Genomic DNA, 19,573 nt, shown 5'->3' with positions numbered 1-19,573 from the left:
TGTGGTGGTTCTTGAAGCACTCACTCCAGCTGCAGTCCACTCTTTGTGAATCTCCCCCACATTTTTGAAGGGGTTTTGTTTCACAATCCTCTCCAGGGTGCGGTTATCTCTCTTGCCTCTACACTTTTTTCGACCACATCTTTTCCTTCCCTTCGCCTCTCTATTAATGTGCTTGGACACTGAGCTCTGTGAACAGCCAGCCTCTTTAGCGATGACCTTTTGTGTCTTGCCCTCCTTGTGCAAGGTGTCGATGGTCGTCTTTTGGACAACTGTCAAGTCAGCAGTCTTCCCCATGATTGTGTAGCCTATAGAACTAGACTGAAAGACCATTTAAAGGCTTTTGCAGGTGGTTTGAGTTAATTAGCTGATTAGAGTGTGGCACCAGGGGCCATCAATTTTGAACCTTTTCACAATATTCTAATTTTCTGATATGATGAATTTGAGATTTTCATTTGTTGTCATTTGTAATCATCAAAATTAAACAAAATAAACATCTGAAATATATGAGTTTGTATGTAATGTATGAATATAATATACAAGTTTCACTTTTTAAATGGAATTACTGAAATCAATCTACTTTTTCATGATATTCTAATTTTATGACCAGCACCTGTATAAACGTCCTTGCTTTTCTTTCTTGTCTTATTAGTTTGTTGCTAATGGTAGTTATATTTGTGAAAAGAAACAGCGTGGCCAAAGTAGTTTATCATGTAGCAGAAATGAACCAAAGAGCCACAATGTTTATATATATATATATATATATATATATACACATATATATATATATATATAGCACTGAAACTCATCGCAGAACTCATTTGTCATGTAAGTTGAAAGTCATGATACATTTTCCTGAACAAAAAAAAAAAAAAATCAACATTTCCGGTTCAAAAACAGAGTTTGGTGAGAAGGCATATCTTTCGCTCAATAGGAATGGATTAATAGGAAGAAGAAATGCTAACTGAAGGCATCAGTTTTACAAATAGTTGACCTTATTAAAAATAATGAATATAAGATCACTTTAATATAAATACAAATTAAATGCATTTTCTCACAGCTACCACAGTGAGTTACATTCACTAGTAGGAGTGTGCCGATACCACCTTTTCATTTCAGATACAATAACAATATTGTGACTTAGAGAAGTAGCCGATACCAAGAATTCAACATTAGTAGTTGAGTAAATGTATTGATACTCATAGTCAAATCTTAATCAACTACAAATAAAAGTTGCTCCATCTAAAATCTTCCCAAGTTCAAGTATTGAAGTACCCACTTTTGAAAAAAGAATTCAAAAGTGCATACATTTAAAAGTGCCACAGTAATCAAAAGTACAAATAAAATTTTCTAATATCAGTACCTTTGTCACGTCTTGGTTGAGGTTTGGAGGACCCAAATGCAGAGGCAGAGAGGCTGAGGTGAATACTGGTAGTTTTAATGAAAAAATGGTTAACAAAGGCGGTCCAAAAATCCAACTAAAATGTAACAGACCAGAACCATGGAGACATCAAGGGAAAACACGTAGAAGGAGCCAGGGAGAGACGAGGGGAGACGATTACAGCCATGATAGGACCAGCAACAACAAGGAACCAACAAAAAAGTTAGAGCAGAGGGAGAGCATACATAGCTGACAGAGACAAAAGGAGGGCTAACGAGCTGACAAGGAGCAGGTGTGAGAGGAGACAACGAGGGAGCCAAGGGGAAAGGAACACAAACAAGAGGGCTACAGAGGACAACAGAAAAACATGAGAACTAACAAATCTAGAAATTACAACAAAAAAGGAATTAAACCAATAAAACTAGGGAACATAGAGCAAAGTAAAGCACAATATAACCAAAACCGTGACACCTTTCTGTATAATTTTTAGAAGAGTTTTAAAGAACTTGGTAACTTTAAGAAAGCAGCTGATGTACTGATGCATAGAACCAATTGCTACAATTTCTACACCATCTGTAAAGAATAAAAATGCCACAAAAGGGAAAGCTATTTTTCTATTTCTTATTTAAAAATATTTAATTATTACAAAGCTATGCTGAGCAAAAATAACAACTAACTAGTAGCTTCCTCGAAATGTAGTGGAGTAGAATGTACAATATTTGACTTTGAAATGTAGTGAAGGGAAAGTTATAAGTTGATGCACAAAGCTTAAATACCACACATAAAATGTGTGTGTCCTCATCATAAACTAGGTGTTGCATTGTTGTGCTTGCAAATTCCATCTTTCTCTTTGGGCAGGGGCTCTACACCCCACCCTCCTCATTATGAGGTCACAGCTGTACAGTAGTTAGTAACTCATGGGTGGCAGTCCTCTCAATTAGAGGCAGAACGATATTGAAAATGTAGGCAAATTAGAGAGGAGTATTCCTCGATCAATACCTAAGTTTAAAAAAACGCTGCAGGGAGAAATGACCTGGAGAAGCAGGAAACCTGAAGACAGATCCCAGCATACAGGACTTAATTATACAGCTTTAAAATAGAAACGAATGATATATTAGTCAAATAACAATTACAACTACTGTGGTGGAAAGGAAACAATAGAACATGTTATATTAGAATGTTAGTAATATGAGCTTAAAGGAATATTCATGAGGATAGAATAAAAAAAATACTAAACCACTGAAACATACACAACTTATTAAACAAAATGTGATCAAAACTGATGAATAGAATTACATTTTAGAGTAGGCGCACAAACTTAAGATGTTAACCATCATGAACCATGTGGTGGTGTCGCAAATTCACACCATCAGTTTTTTGCTCATACAAAAAAACTGGATGAAGAACTTGTGAAGATGAGATACAGAGGAATAAAGCTCATATGGTTCCTGGATACATTTCTTCCATATGCCTTAAAATTACTTAAATCTTTTTAACATTCATGCACACAAATTGCAAATGATTTTTTTTTTTTTTTTTTCAGAAAAAAAAATTACCCTGTGTTTGACTCATAAATTTTGCTCTTTGGTACTGATACTTTAAACAATGAAATGGTTAGAATAGAAAAAACAATCTACTAAACAACATTATGCCCCTCACAAAATAACTTTAGTTTATCTCGTCGGCTTAAAGTTCCATCTTCCTTTATTCTCTTTTGAAAAAAAAATATTATTATACTTCATGAACTTCAAAGCATTTATCTCCAGAGTACTTTATAATGAGAAAGTTTTATAGATGTGTTTAAGAGGGAAAAATTAACTAGACCCTTTTCTGAAATTGTAAAGTACAAGCTGCCTCAGGTAATTCCTCTTCATTTGCCTGCATAGCTGGAAGAGAATGTGTTTTTATATGAGCTATCAGTTGGGTAGTTGAGGTGTAAGGGGATGATATGCTCCAGCTTATAGGGAAAATAGTGCTGCTGAATGAATCTCAGCTGATTTATATTTTCTTTGTGTTAGTTTGATGAATAGTTCAACCACACTGCATCATTTGTCCACAGTAGGGCTGCAACTAACGATTATTTTAAAAATCGATGAATCGGCCGATTATTTTTTCGATTAATCGATGAATCGGACAAAAAAAATTTTTTATATTAACCTCTTTATTCCAAAATAAACATTTTAGACAGAACAAACAAGCACACAAGTACAGGTTGCTCATTAACTGTACTGGTGCAATATGAAAAATAAATGTTTGTGTAAAAACTATGCAAACTTACATGAGAAATGTAGCTGTACATCCACAAAATATAGGCTACTTTGTTTCATAAAGCGCAAAAAAAGACAGGCATTTTTGTTTTTTAAAGCCCCTAAGGGGTTCAAACAATAGGCCCCCCCATTTCAACAAATGAGTTTTTTTTAGACTAGAAGAGTTCTGCCTTTTAAGACAGGAAAGTATAGCAGTTAAAGTTGCTGCTTGAGAAAATACTGAACCATAGAGATAAAAATAGCCCTGTGATTCAAATTATAAATTGTATTTGGAATAAAAATGAGAGAACTAGGGGTGGTAAAAAACACATCCTCCAAAGAGATATTAACATGGGAATGTGGCATATAATTAATTGACATATTACTGATCTTGCTGGATTTTGTTCTGCTTTACTTCCATAAATTGCAGGATCTTCTTTTCTTTATCTTTGCCAGAAGATTTAAACTTTAAAAGCCTTGCCCTCATAATTTGCAAGTTAATTTATTTATAAAGAAAATATAAACGCTGCTTAAACAAATTTAAATGAAATTAAAAGTAAAATAAGTAGCCAACCTTATCACTGTCTGTAACCTACTAACAAGGTAAGGAAAGCATCAGATGAGCTACCTGAGAAACTAACGTTGTTTCCCCAATTTAAAACCAAACAAACATGGTTACTCATCCTGCTGATCAGCTCTCTTCACTGCCATTGAAGGCTCCAACGTGTTTTCTTTTCAGGTGCTGCGTCATAACAGCGGTGCTTCCGTGCCATGTTCATTTGTTTTTTACAAAAGTTGCATGTTACGAGTTTTTTCACTTTACAAAGCGCAGGCTATTTTAATTATTGTGATCAATTTGCGCCGTCAATCCCGGGGCATGCGCGCTTCATTTGCAGTCTGGACGCTGAGGGTAAACTCCTCACTAAAATCCTGCTGCTCTGACTCTGACTGCCGCGCTGAGAGTGATTCCTGTGGGAGAGAGAGAAAGGGGTTGGGATGGGGGAGGCGCCCCACGGCAGGCAAAAGCCGCCAGTGAAACCGTAAAAAGTCGCCAGATTTGTCGCTAGTCGCTTTTTTGAAAAATAGTCGCTGGAGGGGTCTGAAAAGTCGCTGAGTTGGCAACACTGCAACTGCGGCGCTGACTCGCTCCGCCATATTTTTTTTTTCTTCCCCCGGATGACGGCGGCGGCGGATGACGCATTAATCGCGCGACACAACTAATCGATGATTAAATTCGTTGCCAACGCTTTTAAAAGTCGATTTTTATCGATTTTATCGATTCGTTGTTTTGCTGCCCTAGTCCACAGTTTTTAAAAGAAACTAATTGCTTTTTCATGTCCTTTCTAAATTCCATGTTACCTTGATTACTCTCTGTTCGTATAACAATGTTCAGTGTTGCTCTTTTTTTTTTAGCAAAGACAGCTTGGATCCTCCTGTTGTTTTCCTTCATGTTTATTTATAGTCTCAGCTTTCAGGGAAGAATTAGATTCATTTGATTTTTACAACAAAAAAACTTAATGAAGAGATTTAATGAAGTCCTTGCAGTAAATGACATGTCATCTGTCATAACTGTTAAAACAAAAACTGAGAATAAAGCCTCTCGGGTCAGAGTTCTGAAAACAAAGTTCTCGGGCATATACACTATATTGCCAAAAGTATTTGCTCACCTGCCTTGACTCACATATGAGCTTAAGTGACATCCCGTTCCTAATCCATAGGGTTCAATATGACGTCGGTCCACCCTTTGCAGCTAGAACAGCTTCAACTCTTCTGGGAAGGCTGTCCACAAGGTTTAGGAGTGTGTTTATGGGAATTTTTGACCATTCTTCCAGAAGCGCATTTGTGAGGTCGCACACTGATGTTGGACGAGAAGGCCTGGCTCTCAGTCTCCGCTCTAATTCATCCCAAAGGTGTTCTATCGGGTTGAGGTCAGGACTCTGTGCAGGCCAGTCAAGTTCATCCACACCAGACTCTGTCATCCATGTCTTTATGGACCTTGCTTTGTGCACTGGTGCACAGTCATGTTGGAAGAGGAAGGGGCCAGCTCCAAACTGTTCCCACAAAGTTGGGAGCATGGAATTGTCCAAAATGTCTTGGTATGCTGAAGCATTCAGAGTTCCTTTCACTGGAACTAAGGGGCCAAGCCCAGCTCCTGAAAAACAACCTCACACCATAATCCCCCCTCCACCAAACTTTACACTTGGCACAATGCAGTCAGACAAGTACCGTTCTCCTGGCAACCGCCAAACCCAGACCCGTCCATCAGATTGCCAGATGGAGAAGCGCGATTCGTCACTCCAGAGAACGCGTCTCCACTGCTCTAGAGTCCAGTGGCGGCGTGCTTTACACCACCGCATCCGACGCTTTGCATTGCACTTGGTGATGTATGGCTTGGATGCAGCTGCTCGACCATGGAAACCCATTCCATGAAGCTCTCTGCGCACTGTTCTTGAGCTAATCTGAAGGCCACATGAAGTTTGGAGGTCTGTAGTGATTGACTCTGCAGAAAGTTGGCGACCTCTTCGCACTATGCGCGTCAGCATCCGCTGACCCCGCTCCGTCAGTTTACGTGGCCTACCACTTCGTGGCTGAGTTGCTGTCGTTCCCAAACACTTCCATTTTCTTATAATACAGCTGACAGTTGACTGTGGAATATTTAGGAGCGAGGAAATTTCACGACTGGATTTGTTGCACAGGTGGCATCCTATCACAGTTCCACGCTGGAATTCACTGAGCTCCTGAGAGCGACCCATTCTTTCACAAATGTTTGTAAAAACAGTCTGCATGCCTAGGTGCTTGAATTTATACACCTGTGGCCATGGAAGTGATTGGAACACCTGATTCCAATAATTTGGATGGGTGAGCAAATACTTTTGGCAATATAGTGTATTTATAGTTAGATGTTTTTCTGAAACTCTTTTTAACTGTTTAAAGGCATTGCTCTCAATGAACCGCAGGCTTTCTGCCAGTAAAGTAATCGAATATTCAATAATTCACTATTAATGGTCCGATTTTAGGTTCTAATGGAGTGATAATCCTAGCTATCTAATGGCTCTTATTAAAAAGCAAAAAAAAGAAGCAATTATTTTTATTGCCTCACATTACTTTGCATATGATATATCATATATGTCTCTGGGGTGAGTTGAGAGAATTGGCAGCCTCCTGGATAGGTGTCAAAACTGAGGGAAGTTACGGCCGCCTTCCTATTTAAGCCTGTTTTGTGGTATACATATAACACTTAACAGGAAAAAAAAAAAAAAAAAACTTTTTGCAGATGCACTCATTAAATTGTCATAACATCTTTTCCATTGTTTTTAGATTAATCAGTTGATGAGTAATCAATTAGACTATCAACTTGGTGCAGGGGAAGGTTGGAGGGTCCACTGCATTTTCCCTCATCATCCCCCTTGTTAGCTGCAACCTACCCTGTACCTTTGAAACAGTGTTGGTCTAATAAGATAAATTGGGTGGAACTCCTTTAAAAATGTTCACAACTTTTTTTCTTTCTGTTTAATATCGAAAAGATATAATAGATTTCTGTTAGATAATATGTTTGAAAAAATTTTTTCAGGAACAGTTGGAGAAGCTGGGTTTTATGTCAAACTATACAACTGCTTTTACAAAGAGCCCCTGATGTGATTCAATCACATCATATACTGTAGTAATTAAACAAATGGTTCTTTAACACACTCTGCAAAGCTTAATGAAACGCTGAGATGTTTAATCCATATGTGTTGGAGCTGAGATGCCTCTGAAGGTTTTTTATCTCATTAAAATGACTTAAAGTTGTGGGAAAAACTGTGCACTTATTTTAAAATATAAATTTTAAAACCTCAGTATTTGTCTGCAGTATGGCTGAAATATTTCATCAAACTGTCATTTAATCAGAAAAATTACTAAGATCAGAATGATCAGATATTGAACTTAATTCCTATTTTTCAAATGAAGATTTTAAGCTTCGTCTGCAATCTCTGGGGAGTAGTAGCTGTAAAACTTTTTTAATGCTATAAAAATAATCTGAAAACAACAAATCAATTTTTCCTTTGAACTGATATTGCAATATTACATGTCATAGGGCCTCCCACTTTCTCCACATCAGTCTGTAAGGCAGCTCTAAATAGGAATTAGAAAGGATGGTTCTTCTGCACTTGCTGTTTCTGCTCTGCAGCTCATATTTGTGATCTTAGATCTTCTGAAAGGAGGTAAGGACTGTTTCACCACCTATAAATAAATATTTAGTCTTAATTCTAGTCATTGAGACTCGTTTTTGCCGCAGTGAATAGCATGTTTTTGTATTGGCTTATTCAGTAAATTCAGTTATAAACTTTTTTCGCATGTTGATTATATATTCTGCTACTGTAGCCAACGAAGCTAAAAGGTGCATACTCTATTCGGCTGGAAACTACATTAGCTGTTAGCAGCTTTATTGCTCATCAAAGTGCTGTTAAATAAGCACAAATGGACAGTTAGGTCAGAGAAGCGTAAATGATGTTGTTGCTATGTAAAAACCGTAGAGACCGCTTCCAGATTGCTCTGTTTCAGTTTAATTGTCAACCAATTAAATCCAGATATAGTGGAAGCCAAAAACATACAAAAATATCTAATTTTCACAGTTTTCTGCTAAATAAACCCCTCTAACTTCTTTTCTCTTGACATTATGAAAATGTATTTGTGGCGTAGTTAACTCATGTTGTGCTGGAACAAATGCAAAATATTAAATCCTTCTGAAGCAATGATGTACACCATGGTGGCCATTTACAGATGGTTCCACTAAGTTATTATGCATGAAACTTTATTAAAGGATTGTTTTTGGAATTAATTATATGTATAGGACCTCTACTTTTTAAACAGGTTCTTCATTCTTGCACAGTTTTTATTGCCTAATCACATTCTTTTAAATTAAAAAAAGCTTTGAGAGGGATGAGCAGGGTGTGTTTCTTGATCTCCTGCGGTTTGCATTACTTATTTATCCCTTTGGTGACTTTTAAACATTTTTCTTACTAACATGTTAAATGTAATACTTGCAGTTATGTTGCCTTAAAAAATGTTGTAATTCAGGTCCATCTCAGATTAAATCAGTTTCTACCAAATATATGTAGATAATATTTCAATCATTTCAATATTTCAATTGCAAAAAGCAACTGTAAATGGCGGCCCCGTCCAGGAAACACACAGCCAGGCAGACGAGCTCTGAGCCAGCTCCCATGTCAGAGGATGAAGAGAGCACATCTAGCCAGTCACAGTCAGAGAAACAGGACTACAGTGAAAAACAGGCAGATCTTGAACATCTATAAACAAAGGTGTTGATGGCAGCAGCACAGCTGATATTTCTCACCAGGATGATGTCACAGCCAAACAGGAACAGAGGAGGCAAAGCTCCTATGAGAAAAACAGAGAGCGCATAACATTAGAGATTGAACTAACAGATTCTGCAGAGTGGGAGAATAGAGATAGAATAAGGCAAAAATTATTAAATAGGGGTCCCTATGTCCTCCAGAAGTCTAAGCCTATAGCAGCATAACTATAGAGAAAGCTCAGAAAACAAAGGAAAGCTACTGTAGATTGGTTTATTTGATTAACTGCCACATTTGATAAGCTGCATAGTTGCATACGTCTGCCCATTTCACCCGTTGCTGGATTTCTATTTAGGTCCAGAATAGACTAAATAAATTCGGACAGAAAATTGGTGTTTATAGCCTTATTTATCAATTTAATATAGTTTTGGGTCTTTTTTTTTTAGGCATATAATTTGCGACTACGTATGTACCTTTAAATCACAACGAACCAACACCACACAATATCATGGATTTTCAAATCATTAGTGACTGTGAAACTTTCCAATGGAGGTAAATTCTTAGAATTTATTAAGCGCTATTCCTCTTCCTAAAGCCTTGATTTCATACTAAGGTCCAAAATTTACTTTTATCTGAAAAGATGGCTTTTTTTATAACAATCAAAGATTGGTTGCTTAACCCTACTTTTTAAGTCTTTGTGGACTTGTTCCAGCTGATTTCCATAAAACCTTTTTCCTGGATATTTCTAAGTATTTTCATTGGTTTTATCATATTCATGTTTTCAAAGAAAATGTATTTGTATATGTATTTTCAATATCTGTAGGTTACAAAAAAAATGAATAGACATAAATATATATTAATACATATTAATTGATATTTTAATCGATTGAGTTCTTTCCTTGTTTCACAAACCACGTTAAAGACCATCTAAAATCAAAATAAATCAAAGTGAAACCATAGTGGTGTTTTCTCCTGTTTTCTTTCACTCTTTCCTTCCATCGCCTATTTTCTCAAACTCCACCTAACATGTGCTTATCTGTGTCCATATGTGCTGCATCTAGGTATCAAGAGGAGTACAGTATGGACTCAACCAATGCCCAGTAAGTTTTTGGGAGCATCATGCTTGCATGGCATGAATTGTGTCCGCAGTGACAACTGGACTGCACCAAAACATATATGTCGCACAGTTATCATTGGGTTTTAAATCCACCATATGGGACTTGTTTTGCATTACTGATAAATGTGACAGATTTTGCACCAAAGATGGAAATTTCTCATATATTGCTACCTTTTCACCTGACATATTATTAATGTTTTGGAGTCCATGGAATTGAAATTATTTTACAATGAGGGGTGAAAAGGTAGCTTGAGTGTTTATCATTATTGACTGAATGTGCACGGCAGTCTTTTCTCACCAATATCATTCATGGGAACAGTTATGTTAAACTGAAAAACTAAGACCTACAGACAGTTTATTTCTATTTACACCTAACGATGGATTTATATTTTTATTGCATTCATTTTACAGCTTCTCAAGATAAAATTAATGGAGTTATAAAATGAATGGATTAATAAAGTTTATCATTTTTTATTTGCACACCTCTAAAAGGTTCCACTAGGCTATGTTGTAAAAATATATTTGAATATGACAATTGCTCTAGGTAATTTCCAATGCATACTATACAGAGTGTACTTGAACTTGAATTATTGCTGCTGTAGTGGTTCCTGTTTGTAAGTTTCATCATCGGCCTCATAATTATGTTACAATGGTTCCGCTTGTGCATGTTATAAACCATGTTAACAAATCCAAGCGGTGTTCACTGAGGAATACCCTGCATCACTGTGCAGTTTGTGTGCGATTGCATGACTAGAAAAAAAAACACTTTAACTTTATTTAAAAGATTTTGAAGATAGATAAGGTAGAAGAGGTTTAAATGTTGTATAATCCATTTGACCAATTAAGAAATTAACCATCAACTTGATATTATCAGAAGAAAAAGAAGAGGTAAAAATTAATAGAATCAAAAGCTAAACTTGCTTGTCCTGTTCCTCCTGATATATCTGCTATCATAATTAATTATTTTACCAAATCTCACAAACAAAAATCTAAACACTAATAGTACCAAACTTCAACCAGGGAATTCACGTTTGAGTTTTTAATTTCTAAGGTGACATAATTCTAGAAGTTATCTAATGCATTGACGGCCTCTTAGAAGCTTAAATGCTACCTTGAATTTTAAGCCTGTTAAGGAGAAAGGAAAGATGAGATTTGGAACCAACCTTGACCTGTCAGATTTGAAGACTAGGTTAATTACAATGCAAGAGGAAAGACAGTTTACCTTAGTCTGAATTTTCCACAATGAATACAAGTTTTAAAATGACTGAGAATCTGAAAGGTTGATTTGAAGGTTTAGTCTGTGTTAAGTCTGTGTTTCTGAACTTACCTGGAGTTTTCAGTAGATTACTTGTGAAGGACTAATGCATCAACAATAAGCGTAATCTGGCTCATACAGCCAACAAAAATGATTCTTTTACTTTTTTCTAAAACTCTGCCTTTAGACATTAGAAAGATTGCTTTTAATTCCCCAAAATATTAATAACTACTTTAATAACAATCAGCGTCACAATCAGCTTCTAATAGCTGAGGCAGTGACCTTCTTAACATTCCATTTTTACTATTTTACTGCTTTTAACCATATTTGAAAAGGGCTTTCCATGGAAGGTAACCCACCCTTACATTCATAATCCTTTCCGAAGTCGACAGTGTGTTGTATATATATGGATACTGTATATAGACGTAATGGAAATAATAGCACAGAGAACCATTTTGCAAAGGCTCAATATAATTTTCTCTGCTTGAAACCACAACTATAATGGAGCAGTTTTAATGGTTTTATTTTTCCATCACATCTTAGTCTCTTTGCTGTTTGTATTTCTGTTCAACCTTAAAAAGTTAAGAACTGAGACGGAAGGATAGATAGTGGGAGTGCAAACACAAGCTACAGCTTCCCTTAGCAGAGCTTTAACCATTCCCTGAAACATGTACCTTTGAATTTCTCTGTCATGATCGATGTTATAGGAACCTGCTTGCTTGTCGTATGTATTAAACCACTTTTGAGCAAAAAAATCCCAGACAATGTAGACACAAGTTTGGAAAACAAATCTAAGAAAAAATATGTGGAAAATTGTTGTGTTTATATATATATATATATATATATATATATATATATATATATATATATATATATATATATATATATATATATATATATATATATATATATATATATATATATATATATATATATATATAAGGTTTACCTATTCAGAAGGTGCATTGTAGTTAGTAAGACCTTATTTGTTGATAGATGCTGCTACATGCCTAAAACCCATGATTAGGGAAAGTGTCATTTGACCTACAATGAAAAGTCTGAGATAGTGTGAATATTTATTGCCGATATAAAAAATGTCATTTCATCATGTATGCTAATTTTCTTTAGAAATAATTAATTTCCTGTGCTAATTTAGGAGCCCCCAAACAGAACCTTCATAAATCAGAAGAGGATAAAGAGGTGGGGAGGAGATAGATGAGATGAAGGGGGCTAAGGATGATGGGTTTAAGAGGAGGAATAGGGGTATAGGTGATACAGATTTCAGCGTAGGGGAGGGTTGGGGTTGAAAGAATGCAAGATGTGTGGGTCTGCTCTTGAACCTCAGTTGATTTTAACTAAATGAGAGACTATGACTTCCTTCTTTAGTAAAAAGACACTGAGAATATTTTTAAAGATTTTATATGATACAAATGTTGTTCAATCATACTTCACCACCTGTCATTGAATCACCTTCTCTAATTAGCTTTGTCTAATAAGCCAGTTGTTTTCTAAGTAAACCCAGAGCTTCAGGGAGATCTCTGTAAATTTCTTCTGTAAATCTGAACCAGATTGGATACGTTTCCACATTATTGGGCTTCTGGTTGCTGCTGAAATTAGTTGTAGCTCTATATTTGCATGCAGAAGCTCTGGATGGCAGATACAAGAAGTGATCTGTAGATAATACCCAGTGGATTTTTGGTTTCTGTAGCAGTTACCCCATGTTGGAATATTTGGTGCATGTTTTGCGGATTATTCTCTCGTTCAGTGGATTTCCCTCTAGTATTTGGTTGCTGTATTATGCTAGTGTACGAATATGTCACGTGACAGGTCTCCCTCGAAAAAGAGATTTTATATCAAGGGACTTCCTGGTAAAATAAAGGTAAAATAAATAAAAAATCTCAGCACAATTTCAACACTATTTTGGCAATAAATACAAACGCCTCTCTTAGTACAAGTTTTATCACCAACCCTCCCATTGATTTGCACCCTTTGGTGTGTGTCAACTGCTCTGTAACCAGCTGTGAAGCCACAAAGCAACCTGCCTATTGAATTGCTGGTACCAAAAACCCAATGGAACATATCAATACTTGTTACAGTCATCCAGCTAATCTTTGCAAAAATGTTCCCATCCCCTTAGCTATGATAAAGACTATTTCACTAGAGTATATGGAAGAAGCTGTTTGACTGTAAGGACAAAGTCAAAGGAAATTATCTGGATGTCTTTTTACTTGTTGCATATCAAATCACCTTAGACAAACTCACACCTTAGTCTCAAAAAAAGATGGGCTAAAAATAAAAGCTTCTTCCTCATCTTGGCAACCAGTCATGACAAGTTACCTTATATACTGCAGTTATCTCAGCCCTTCTTTTGGCTTGATGTGATTTGACAGCTGTGTACAGTGCTGGTATGTGTTCCTAATGAATCATTATGAAACGTTCTGTGTTATAAGAAATGAAACATTAGCTCACTAAGGTTATGAGAAACCTTTGGACACTAGATCTCTGCAGCAAAGACTGTGCTGTGTTTTAACAACTTTCTGATTTTCTTGTAACTAATATAGGCTTAGCTGAAAATAACATTATTTTTAGAAGGGATAAACTTGAAAATTAATAACAGATGCCTTAAGGTTTTATTTATTGTGGTAATTTCCCTAATAGAACTTCGGTCTGTTACATAAGACATGATATGAAACCTCTGCACCACAAAGTAGCTCCTTTATTGCAAAGCAGGAGCCGTTTCAGTTAAAGCATCATATCATAGAATGATGGTCAAAGGAACAGGGATTAAGCACCTGGTAATTATTTTGTTGATGTGGTTGTTTATCATTTGTTACGTACTGTAATACCTTACATAACCTTGATGCATTCCCTGCGATGGTGGAAAAGGTTTTTAAACTGTCCTTTTCGATCAGGGGTAGGCTTTGTTTATTCTAATCAACCAAATTAATTGTCATTTTCCTTTACTTTGATTGTCAAAAGGGTTTGAGAACGATTTCTAAAGTGTTTCATCTTTTATAAACTCTACTTCACACCAGATTACACTGCCATAAAAGCTGTATGACCTCCGTGACAATTCAAACTCCTCAGTTCTGTGGCCAATTGGTGCCATCCAAAAGGTCATACCTACAACTTTTTGATCAAAATAATAAATTTTTTCATAGACAATACATTGCAGAATGTCTAGAGTGTTGCAAATTAAAAGCATCAATTTGAATGAAAAACAATAAATTTGGACCAGTGAAAATATATGAATATTTAGCTCTGGTTACAGTGCCAAGGTAGACAAAAGGATCCTATGTCATTTGTATTAATTATTACAAGTTTGAAGTCACATGACGTGGAGCTCAGGCATCTCCAGATTGTTATATCTTCATGATAGCTCACGATAGATAGAAATGGTTTCTTCTTGTCGGCTTTACATATCTCCGATTCAGCCCAAAAAGAAACAAAATAAGAAGTATTAAGGGTGAATGTCGGTCAAGCTTTTAAGTTTCGGTGCCAACATTAAGGGAAGCAGAGTGACTCAAAAGCCATTCAGAGTCTCCCGCTTCTCTTCTGAAAAGGTAAGTTTATAGTTTTGCAAACACAACCCACATCCCGGACATATATAGGACAACCTTTTGAGCCACTGTCACATAACGTTATATTGATATTAAAGCAGCACTTTTGAGTTGTACTCACCTTATAGGACCTTTTGGAAATAGCAATGACATAAACACTGACTTTCCTCTATATATAAAATCAATACATACCTGAAGAAGTGGGTAGTGTATATATATATATATATACACAGTTTAAACTTTCTCATCCACCCCTTGTTCTAGAATTGTGCTGGACTGAGATTTTTTGGCCCAAGTGCTCTGATGACGATGGGCACTACAATTACCCTCACCTTCCTGGCTCTTTCTAGTTCTTCTCTGAGCCCTTGGTATTTCTCCAGTTTCTCATGTTATTTTATAGTGATCCTTTATTTATTGGGGATGGCCACATCGATCACTACAGCTGTTCCCTGCTGCTTATCAATGATCACAATGTCAGGTTGGTTGGCCTAAACCATTTTGGCTTTCTGTATCTGGAAGTACCACTGGATCTTAGCTCTGTTATTCTTTACTACCTTGAGAGTTTTCTTCCATTTTGACCTGGGGGTCTCCAGTTTGTATTCTCCACAGATATCTCTGTACACTGTACCAATCATCGTTATCACGTTTCATGTTTTCCTTTCCCGCCAGTATCTTCCATCCTGCTGTTAGATGCTGGATTGTTTCTGTGGCCACTTTGCATAGCCTGCACCTGCAAACTTGTCTGGTATGACTAATTGACTGGTTTTTACTGAATCATGAGGATTATGAATTTAATATTCATTTTTCAAGGTCCTTTTAGTCCAGCTTTCTCCTGAGGCCTTTCAACTATTTCTGCACAAAATTACTGTTAAGCTTTATTCTTCAGCTCTTTGTTAAAATGTTTCGCTGCTCCTCAAAGAGATGAAAACACCTCATACTGTAACAAAGATGTCACTTTTTCCAGATTTCCCATTGAAGCATGATATTTTTGGATCCTTGTAGCATTCAGGTCAGAGAATTTTCAGTGATGCTGGTGCATTGCTGGACTTCTATTTACAGACTGTTGTTTTGTGACAGAGAACCAACCCGAAGCAAATATTATATAATGTGTTCTGGTTTTTGTTTTACAGGCTCTATCCCATTAGTTGCTTTCTTTAAACCTTTAGTTGGGTCAAAAATGTCATTATATTTTTGCAGTTCCATTTCCATTAATTTGCTTTTATGTAATGCCTTTTAGAATTGCCAAGGTTCTTATAATTGTTTTATAATGTTTTTAAGGTACTTTCTAAAAGACTTTTCATATATATTAAAATAACATTTAGAATATGCAGCACTTTCTAAGCAGATGAATAACAAATTAGATATACGCCTCAACGAATCTCAGATACACTCGCAAACCCGTAAGCTCTGCTTGCGGATTTTTTCTGCTCTCTCTCGGATTGCACTTGGATCATCGCCTAGCAACCATTCCAGCCAATAGAACGACAGCCTGGGAAAGGGTGCGCTTGTTTAATCCTACTGAGTGTGCCTGTGCTACTACGCCACTTATAAGAGCGTCAGCTGAAACTGCTATTTACAGTAGTTTTGTGGCTCGATTCAGCAAAGTTCAGTACTTATGGATAACCCAAAAACTTCAGATTTAAGTAATTTTAAACAATTAGTGGTTTGTTCTGTACAAAAGCAAAGAACCGACATATTAAATTATTATCTTGAAATACTTTGATAGTATAATGGCAAATCTTTACGTTTTAACCAGTCAGTGAGTTATGAATGTTTTAAAATGTTGGATGAGTGGACAATTGGTCCGAAAGAGTAGTCCAATCGCAGCTCAAGTAGGACATTACAGGGAAAGGAGACTTATGTCTTCTGAAAGCCACCGCTGTTTTCACCTCAAAGGAGCTTTTCATTGGACTAACTATGCGGTTTGTTGGCTATATCATCAGGTTAATAAATAATAAGGACTGTATTATGATATTAAAATTTGTATTTATTTATTTAAATTGTATTATCATGTTTAATCAGACCTCAAATTTTATATTTAGTTAAGAGTAAGATGGTTAATTTTCGGAGGCGTGGATGACTTGACCCTGGAAGAGAAATCTTTTTCTCCTGACTTCTATAAGAAAATCAAAGTCAGGATTTTCTCTGACTGACAGCCCTGTGGCTGCAAGGCTATCAGTCAGAGGTGGCAGTCTGCAGCACTGGGGCCTCCAGGCCACCGTACTGTCTCCATTGCTCTTCACCCTACACCTTCACCTTTTGGGCTGTGTGTCTGAGGGGAATGAGCTGGAGTACCGGTCAGTCATCATGGACTTTGTGGACTGTTGTGAGAAAAAACACCTGTGTTTAAACACCAGTTAGACCAAGGCGATGGTGATCGACTTCAGGAGACGACCCCCGTGTGAACATTCAGGGGCAGGACATAGAAACTGTGGAGAGTTTCAAATACTTGGGTGTTCACGTCAATAAGAAAGCTGACTGGACACATAACACCATAATAATAATTGGAAATAACTATCCAACATTTTAACATTTTGTAAAAAATGTATTTTTTCCCCTACATTTTGAAATCAATACTAACAAAGTATTTCAAGATAATAATTTAATATGTCGGTTCTTTGCTTTTGTACAGAACAAACCACTAATTGTTTAAAATTACTTAATTCTGAATTTTTTGGGTTATCCATAAGTACTGAACTTTGCTGAATCGAGCCACAAAACTACTGTAAATAGCAGTTTCAGCTGACGCTCTTATAAGTGGCGTAGTAGCACAGGCACACTCAGTAGGGTTAAACAAGCGCACCCTTTCCCAGGCTGTCGTTCTATTGGCTGGAATGGTTGCTAGGCGACGATCCAAGTGCAATCCGAGAGAGAGCAGAAAAAATCCGCAAGCAGAGCCTACGGGTTTGCGAGCGTATCTGAGATTCGTGCGCGAAGAGAAGGAGGCAAGCGAGAGGAGAAAATATCTGTGCAAGAAGCATTAAATCTGAGAGAAGAAACAAAGATTTGAGAAAGAAGAGAAAATATTTGAGAGAGAGTGCATGTTTTGAGTGTGAGCATAATAAGTTTTGAGTGCAAGAAGATGAAATTCTTTTCTCAAATTGAAATTATGTGCTCTTGCATTATGGCAGGATAATTCTCCCATACACGTTATCATGCCATAGGGCTGAGGTTGTTGTAACCTAATTTATACCTCCTGTACAACATCTCAGTTATGTCAGTTTTTGGTAATTTTGCAAGGCGAACTTTGACAATGTTTAAATGTTTGTTTTGTGAATGGACAAAGTAAAATGTGTTGAACAGAGGCTGCAGAATTCCTAGTTTAAAGTTTGCCTCAGCTTTTACTCAGGGACCTATTGGTCTGTTTTACCTTTAAAAGACGAATAGCAAATGGTTCAGCAGAAATTATATTGCATTAATAAGCTCCTGCTGTGGAATTGCAATATTTTTGGGAGAGAACATTGTTGTGAGACTTGTATTCTCTGAGATCTGTGTACAGTATTTGTTGAACATAAGAATTTGCCTCAATCTGCATACAGCTATTCTTAACTTTTTTAATCAGTCGTGTTGATGGCCTGCTAATTCATTTTAAGCTCCACATGCCACAGAGACTTGTAAAACAGTGGCACAAGGTCTTGTGATGCATATATTACAGCTCTGTGTGAACACCCTTGACCATTCTAGGCTGTGTTTTAATTTACAGTAGAGAAGCAAAGGAGGTGTTTCCTAAGTGTGCTGCAGATGCTGTCCTACTTCTTAATTGTGTACCTAGCTTCTGTTTATATTTGACAACCTGGCTCGTGTCCCCTCATGGAAAGTGATGGTTTTCAGATTTTAGATCTACTTCAGAAAAGACTGTGAGTACTTAAATTGTGTTTGTGTGATTCGTTAGCCACAGGCAGTCATCTGATGATATTTGATGCCTGAGTTAGAAGAGCAGTACTTGTAAACAAAATAAAAGGCGCAGTGCCTAGGAGGGCTTTTTGTCATTGTCTGTGTTTGAGTGCCTGTTATGTGAACAAATCCACCCACGCTGGGGTCTATACAGGTTCAACGCATTTCCTTTTAGTTCTGCCCCCTTAAATCTAAAATTGTATTAATGCAGGATTTTGCAGTTGTGAATAATGAGAGGTCTGGTGTTGATAAAAGAACCATGTTTTTTTTTTTTTTTTTTGAAAAAGAAAAAGCAACCCAAATTACCATATTAAATGTTTTGCTTAATTCTAAATCTCTAAATTTATAACAGCTCCAGCTCATGTAAACCTGAATAAACATAACAGATGTTATTACAGTCCTTCAAAATGTGCTCAGATTCACCAGTTCTTTTGTAAAATGGTCACCATTTAAATACACCTTAAAAATCTCCTAAAAAAAACTCTTTGTAAGAACCCAACTTGATTCATAGATGTTGCTTGAACTATTCTGCTGTATTAGCAGCTAGAGCATACTGTATTTGAAATCATAGGTGTCAAGCTAATAACGTCATATAAATAAAGTAATATAAATGCAATGTAATGTGTTTCACTAGATGCTCAAAACATCCCTATCTTTCTATTATCTTGCTCCTCTGTAGTTACTGCTGGTAACCTTTGTCTTCAGTATTTACCGTACATCAGAAGATTTATGATCTCAGCCTCCTTCCTGACCAGAGATAATTTCTGCTCCATGTTACTCAGTTGCACAGGTTGCATCTAAGTGTGTAAAGATGTATGCCAAAGACTGA

The 19,573-nt window shown here is 36.5% G+C and overlaps 1 protein-coding gene across 15 annotated transcripts in view; it reads left to right on the top strand.

The window, feature by feature from the left end:
* Positions 1-19,573, top strand: part of si:dkey-21e5.1 (potassium channel subfamily T member 1) — a 116,048-nt gene that overhangs the window by 40,994 nt on the left and 55,481 nt on the right. For 11 of the 15 annotated variants that reach the window (XM_038300354.1, XM_038300289.1, XM_038300322.1 and 8 more), the window contains one exon: positions 9,980-10,018. The exons of the other annotated variants lie outside the window; for them this stretch is intronic. In XM_038300354.1, the coding sequence (XP_038156282.1) occupies positions 9,980-10,018 (39 nt within the window). The remainder of the gene's footprint in view (positions 1-9,979; positions 10,019-19,573) is intronic. 15 annotated transcript variants of the gene reach the window in all.

This window comes from Cyprinodon tularosa, unplaced genomic scaffold (assembly GCF_016077235.1).
Source record: "Cyprinodon tularosa strain WSP-4 unplaced genomic scaffold, ASM1607723v1 ctg112, whole genome shotgun sequence".
Taxonomy (NCBI): domain Eukaryota; kingdom Metazoa; phylum Chordata; class Actinopteri; order Cyprinodontiformes; family Cyprinodontidae; genus Cyprinodon; species Cyprinodon tularosa.
The sequence above is the reverse complement of the archived record's forward strand: the minus strand, read 5'-3'. Positions and strand labels throughout refer to the sequence as shown.